Here is a 1,322-nt window from a genome sequence, read left to right as displayed (position 1 = left end):
TTCTTTCTCTTTCGTGCTAGATGCACACCGGATATATCCTTGGAGTACTTAAATGAAGCCTTTCGTTTACCGGATGTAGTAAATAAAAAAATGACGGGGGTGATAATGTGACACATGTTGTGCACGAAATTGAAGTTTGCGATGAAGAAGTTCGATAATTTTCTTTATTCATTGATCCGATCCATCAACGAAATTTTTCTCGAGCCGAGACACTGATCGGTGACAACCATGCATGAAAAAGGACGTAGCATAGCATTTAGCAGCCGGATCACGGCGCATCGGCGGCAAAGGGATCAAGGCGTCACTTGATCAGGCTGGTGATGGCGAGGGTGAGGAGCGTGATCTGCGTGTTATCCTCACTGTATTGCAGGAACGGCGACGGGCCGGCGCGGCGTGCACGGGCGATCCCGGAGTCGCACATGTGCCCTAGCAATGGGACACTCGACAGCTCCCTCTCGACGTCGCCGTACCTTTGCTCAGTGATCGCCTCCCGCGCCACCGCGTACTTCTCGCAGATGACGCCGTAAAGCACGTCGCACCGCTCCAGCCTGCTCCCGTATATCGGGTCCAGCACCTGCTCGTCCCCTTCGTCGCGCCGCCTGAGCGCCGTCCCGACCTTGGACCGTGCGGCTTCGGCGTTGCGGAAGCCCACGGCCGTGGCGGCCTCGGCGAGGCCTGCCGTGTCGGCGTCGATCGCTCTGGGCTCCTTGCGCAGGCGGGTGGTGCAGAAGGTCGCGTTCACTCGGCTGTCGGCTTCGTGAGCCGCCTGGCACGTGCCGCTGACCGTCGTCTTCGGTGGCGGAATGAACGTCAAGGATTGCGCGGGATGGCACATGCCGGCGAACGCCGCGGCGGCGGCGATAGCGGCCACGAGGATAGCAGAGGTCCTCATCGTTCTTGTTTCCGTGTGGAGCGAGATGGTGTGATGACTGATGGATCGAGAGCTGCAGACGTGTTGTTGTGCTGGAAGGTGCAGATTTATATATGTCCTCAGAGCTGTAGCAACTAACGCATGTGAATTTGCTAGACAGAAACGTGCATGTAGTCATCAAGAATACATATATGTATCACCCGAGTAACGCAAGTAATTAATGTACTTTTCAGAAACCGGCACTGGTACTCGACTGGAATACCAAGGTGGCAAGTTCAATGGTCAGTTCATCCACGCTGTCAGGTAACAGTCATAATCGAGCCATGTCATCACAGATTCACAGCCAAAAAACTGTAGTGTAAGAACTAGCCGAACGGAAATACACTTTTGATCTATAGTGCATATTCTCCTTTTACCTAGAAAACATATTTTGAAATGCTAAAAAATTTAG

At 53.3% G+C, this 1,322-nt stretch overlaps 1 protein-coding gene across 1 annotated transcript; it reads right to left on the bottom strand.

Annotated features, from left to right (window-relative positions):
* Nucleotides 1–301: 301 nt before the first annotated feature.
* LOC127348091 (pectinesterase inhibitor 8-like) lies at nt 302–892 on the bottom strand. The gene has a single exon (XM_051374191.1). It carries the CDS (start codon nt 890–892, stop codon nt 302–304), a length of 591 nt encoding a protein of 196 aa, XP_051230151.1.
* Between the last annotated feature and the right edge of the window lie 430 nt (nt 893–1,322).

The sequence above is a fragment of the Lolium perenne genome, chromosome 4 (assembly GCF_019359855.2).
Source record: "Lolium perenne isolate Kyuss_39 chromosome 4, Kyuss_2.0, whole genome shotgun sequence".
In the NCBI taxonomy this organism is placed as follows: domain Eukaryota; kingdom Viridiplantae; phylum Streptophyta; class Magnoliopsida; order Poales; family Poaceae; genus Lolium; species Lolium perenne.
Note: the sequence above shows the minus strand (reverse complement) of the source record. Positions and strands in the feature narration are given on the sequence as shown.